The sequence below is a fragment of the Penaeus vannamei genome, chromosome 29, assembly GCF_042767895.1.
Source record: "Penaeus vannamei isolate JL-2024 chromosome 29, ASM4276789v1, whole genome shotgun sequence".
Lineage (NCBI taxonomy): Eukaryota > Metazoa > Arthropoda > Malacostraca > Decapoda > Penaeidae > Penaeus > Penaeus vannamei.
Window position 1 is genome coordinate 26,309,229 of NC_091577.1, and position 5,000 is coordinate 26,314,228.

The following is a 5,000-nucleotide window of genomic DNA, read 5'->3' on the forward strand; positions in this document are numbered from 1 at the left end:
GATGAGCCAACCAGATATTATAGGTATCTCTCCTGACTTAACTAAATTTGAAAACAGTTATACACATTGAATTTGTATCTTGTAATGAAGATTATTATAGTAATCCTAATCAGCGTGATCATACTTTTTTATGATAGTCTTAAGTTTTAGTCAGGACATCTTTTTGATGCTGTAAATTCATTACTGGAATTATTACTACTGATGATTAATAATTACCAAATACTTGTTTTTTAGCAGATTTTTTATTTTATTATTATTATTATTATTATTATTATTATTATTATTATTTTATTATTTTTATTTTTTTATTTTTCAAACTTACAAAGCTGGTGATGTAATGTCAGATGCATTAAAATGAAAATGATAATTAACATCTTGCTGATGTGTCAGAAAGCAAGCATGTGCTTATTTCACATATCTGGAAATGCGGTATCCATTCATAATTATCATATAGAGTGAAGCAAAATGTACTTTAATGTATTATTGCGATTCTTGATATTCATGAAGCTGTAAATATATATCCATATTTTTTACATACATGTACGTAGATGCAGTATTTCAATGTTTAGATTTGTGACTAGCAAGTAGTCTAACTTTTTCTTTTATTTACAGCTTGCGGGGCTCTATGAATGCAAGCCCCCAATCTCAAAGGCAAAGATGACAGCCATCACAAAAGGGGCTATCAGAGCCATCAAGTTCTACAAACATGTAGTTCAGAGTGTTGAGAAATTTATACAAAAGGTAAGCATTTTTTCACTTTGTGCTCAGTGTACTTATATTGGTAGTTTTATATTCATAGTTAAAAAGAATAGAAGTTTATTGTTGATTATCTTGTTTTTTTGTTTCTTTTTTACAGTGCAAAACAGAGTACAAGATCCCAGGTTTGTATGTGATAGACAGCATAGTTCGGCAGAGCAGACACCAGTTTGGAGTTGAGAAGGATGTATTTGCTCCGAGATTTGCTAAGAATATTCTGATCACCTTTTTCTATCTCTTCAAGTGCCCACAGGAAGATAAGGTTTGTTATTCATATGATTATGAGTAAGATTTTATTTGACATGATACCATTATACATAAATACTTGTAGGATGTGTATTGGATGTTACTGATAAATTGTATAATCTTTTATTGTCTCATCATTTCAATTTTTATTGAAACCTATTGATTCGTTACAGAGCAAAGTCATCCGAGTGTTGAACTTGTGGCAGAAGAATCAGGTCTTTGCAGAAGAGGTCATACAACCACTTTTTGATTTAGCAGACCCTAATCATCCAATCCAGAAGGAAGTTGGTAATCAGATTGCACAGAAAGCACTGAAGGCCAAGTCACAGCACAACAACCAAGAACAACAGGGTACCCCAGTCTCCGGTGCAGGAGGAGGTGGCCGTGCAGAAGGGAGAGATGGGCAGATTAATAGCAACTCAGCGAACATGTCACAACAGGTGGACTCTGAGTGCACACTCGTACCTTTAGTAAATCAACAGGTAGCTAGTTGTTTGTTCTTCCCCTGAAATTAATATGAGGTGGATGTCAGGTTTTGACCTTACAATGACCCAGTGAGAGGTTTTCCTGATCCTCCTGGCTAATGCTCTCTGCTACTCATTGTCCTGCAAAGCTTTAGTGCACCCTGCTGAGACGGTGACCAGGTGCAGTGCTGGCGAGCTGCAGCTTCAGCTTCAGTGCATAGTCATTCTTATTCTTGGTGATGTTTAGTTTTCTCTCAGTAAATATGAAGGAAAGAGGGTGCATTAGTCCTTATTGATATACCTTCCATATTACTGTAGAGGATACAATAAGTGTACACAATATTAGATAATTGTGATGGCATTATGCAGAGTTTCTAAATTATGCCAGGCATACTTGAAATGAATAGTATTTCCATTAGTTATTAGCTATGCTAGAGGAATGTAATCATTTACCATTTAAGAGAATGCATGTTTGTAAGGCTCTTTCTGAAAAGTGAGATTTATTTGCATGTATGCTCGGAAAGGAATTAATTAGACAATATATATTTTATTAAAGCTGTAAATACAAGCTTTGTAAATATTTTCAGTGTAAGTGATTGAAGTAATTTTTATTTACATAGGTTTGTTTCATTGTGGATACTCCATTTCTATGCAAAGGAAAAGTTGACAACAAGAACTGAAATGTTGTGTTGCTCTGCATGTTATTTTCTCTAAATCCTAAATCCAGAGGAAAAGGGTTTATATCTTGCATTCTTGAATTGACTTTGGTATAAACCATTACTCAGAGAATTTAATGTGTGTAAGGTGCAAATATTTTTTATAATCACGTGTCTCTATGCAAATTGCAAACACAAATTTATGTAATTCACTTATTGTGTTTATGCAAGTTTAAAATATTGTTTTATAATTTGCATCTTATATAGTTGAATTTAGAAAAATACCCAAAAATTGGGCATGTGTATTTAAACAGATCCACAAACTTATTTGGCCTATATCTTTGATAATTTATAGAAGATTTTGTATTTGTTTAGATATTTGCATGAGCTGTTCATTTAGTAGATGATTTATTATAACTAAAAAAAAGGAAATAAGATAGAAAATAATCTTTATTTGTTTGGTTAATGTCATAATATGGTTTGTAATAAACTACATAAAAGAAGTAGCGGTATTTTCTGTTAATTTGTGCTTGATAGAATTTTCTTCAGCATTTTATGTATTTTTCCTACAGTAGCTAATAAGTACAATAAATGAACATGAGAAAAACACATTCTTAAAAAATTACACATCTCTTCTCTCTCTTCACTTTTCTCTCATTATGTGCTAGATATAAACACAATATTCTCTCCTTTCTCCTCCTATGGATCAGTACACTGAGACTCCTTTCACTTTTTATTTTACACTTTCTTCTTTCACATTTCTCTTTTTATTATTTTTGGGCACATTTAAGTATGCATGAAAATGATTGTATAACACATTATAGTCATAGTTAACTTATGTCTTCTATTTCCAGCATCCTGTCCCTGTTACAAGTGTATCAAGTCAGGTCATGAATGCTGCAGTCCCCAATCTAGACCCAGGCCTTATCCAGCAGATCCAACAGATTCTCATGAAGCAACCTGCCCAAGATGATGGGTCTGGTATGGCGGCAGCAGCTGCTGCTGCTGCTGCTGCTGGGATGGTCCCACCAGTTCCAGATGAGGTGAAAGGACAAGTCATTCCAGGGCTTACAACAACAGGTAAGAGAATGTTAAATTACATTGTGAGCAATATGTTGATTGTAATTTGTATTTTTGGTTGAATTTCAAGAAACTTTATTTTAGTCCTGCAGTTAAAGAAGACGCTTTCATTCAGGATGCACATTTAAATACAGTGAGTATAGGCCTGGTAAATTAGCGAAGAAGATTATTGGGTAACATTAATCCAACGTAAGCCATCCTTAAGATACTACAAATCTACCTTCAGGTGACTATGATGGGCGATCACTTCCATTCTTGGCAGTGGACACCTCTCAGCCTCCGCCAGGATATCTCCCTCCTGCGCCCTTCATGGGAGGAATACCACCCACTCCTATAGCAGTACCACCACCAACGCTAGACTTCTCACAGGTTCACCCACCCCCAGAAAAGCCCAAAAGTCCAAGAGAAGAAGGGGAGCACTCGGATGATAGTGATGATGTCAAAGAAATGTAAGAGTTTTCTTGTGCTCTTGATATGTAGTCATTTTCCTATTTTCATTTTTATTTTTTAGAAAATACATGTCTGTAAGACATGGTTAATATTTGCAGAAGATCAAAAATTCCTTGTATTGCATTTACAGATAAACTATGCTTTGCTGTTAAGGATAGGGTTTAACAATTTTATGAATTCTCTCCTGAATATATGTTGAATTTAGAAGCATGTCAGTTTTTGCATAATGTTTCTTGAGTATTGAGAACAAGCCTTACTTGAAATCATGATATGTAAGAAATTAATTTGTTAAAAGATAGCAATGAATTTGTCTGGGATTAGTGTTGAATGTACACAGTTTTTTTTCTTTTGTTTTTTAGATGTAATTGCAAATTGACTTCTATTACAAAACTGGTTTTGAATAAGTGATTTTTATTTTAGTAGATTAACTTATTTTAGTAGACAGTCTCTAGGAATGATTTCAGTCATTTATGATGGCCATTATGAGTCTTTTTTCTTTGATTGTGTACTCATAGTAGGTCTGTTATTTTCCAGTCGCCATGAGGACCGTGATTCAGACAGACGCCGCCGCAGCCGATCACGGTCTAGAAGTCGTTCACGACGCAGAAGACGATCCAGATCACGCTCAAGGTCCCGGTCTAGGTCTAGACACAGAAGGTCACGATCACGCTCCAGAGGTCGAAGGTCATCCTCTAGATCACGCAGGAGGAGGTCAGCTGTGGTGCAGCTTTTGTGCATTTGTCTAGCTCTTGTTTTTTCATCTTTATGGGTTGCTTTTGGTAGTTTGTTTTAATAGTACATGGGGCTTTCTGTGGTCTGTTCCTATTGATGATGTTAGAACATCTTAAGTTTTGTTTTCAAATTAATTTTGAACAATTTCAGAACCTTATTTATTTTTACACATGAATATTTGATCTGCTTTTAATTTTACGGTTGAATAATTATAGTACTAACAGCTTTAGAGGGCTATTTCAGAAGAGGTTTGATTTCATGTCTGTTAATGTCCTTGGAATAGTATATTTAAAACTTACTGCATAACTAATTTCAGGTTGGCCTCTCTAGGAGGTAATACAATAGAATATTTAAATATATATTTTTTTTCATGAGTAATGGTTCTTTTACATTAGCAGCTTTTTTCATTTGTCAGACAAAAAAGAGTTGATGTGCATTAACTTAATGCTTAAAACAACTAATGATTATTTTAAAAGAAATACAAACTTAGATAAACACAGTGGCATTAGAGGTGGCATACATGTACATGTCATGTTCCGTGAGAGTTTAGTTCATTCATTTTCTTTACACATAGATCGGTCCACAAGATTGTAGTCACTAAGGAGTTGTTTACTAG

At 34.4% G+C, this 5,000-nt stretch overlaps 1 protein-coding gene across 6 annotated transcripts in view; it reads left to right on the top strand.

The window, feature by feature from the left end:
* Isha (Insulator su(Hw) mRNA adaptor) overlaps window positions 1-5,000 on the top strand; it is a 42,943-nt gene that overhangs the window by 6,574 nt on the left and 31,369 nt on the right. Inside the window, exons 2-7 of one of the 6 annotated variants that reach the window (XM_070142585.1) lie at window positions 613-741; window positions 857-1,018; window positions 1,176-1,484; window positions 2,977-3,202; window positions 3,429-3,651; window positions 4,187-4,363. In XM_070142585.1, coding sequence (XP_069998686.1) covers window positions 613-741; window positions 857-1,018; window positions 1,176-1,484; window positions 2,977-3,202; window positions 3,429-3,651; window positions 4,187-4,363 — 1,226 coding nt within the window. The remainder of the gene's footprint in view (window positions 1-612; window positions 742-856; window positions 1,019-1,175; window positions 1,485-2,976; window positions 3,203-3,428; window positions 3,652-4,186; window positions 4,364-5,000) is intronic. The other 5 variants (XM_070142586.1, XM_070142588.1, XM_070142587.1 and 2 more) reach the window with 5 other exon arrangements.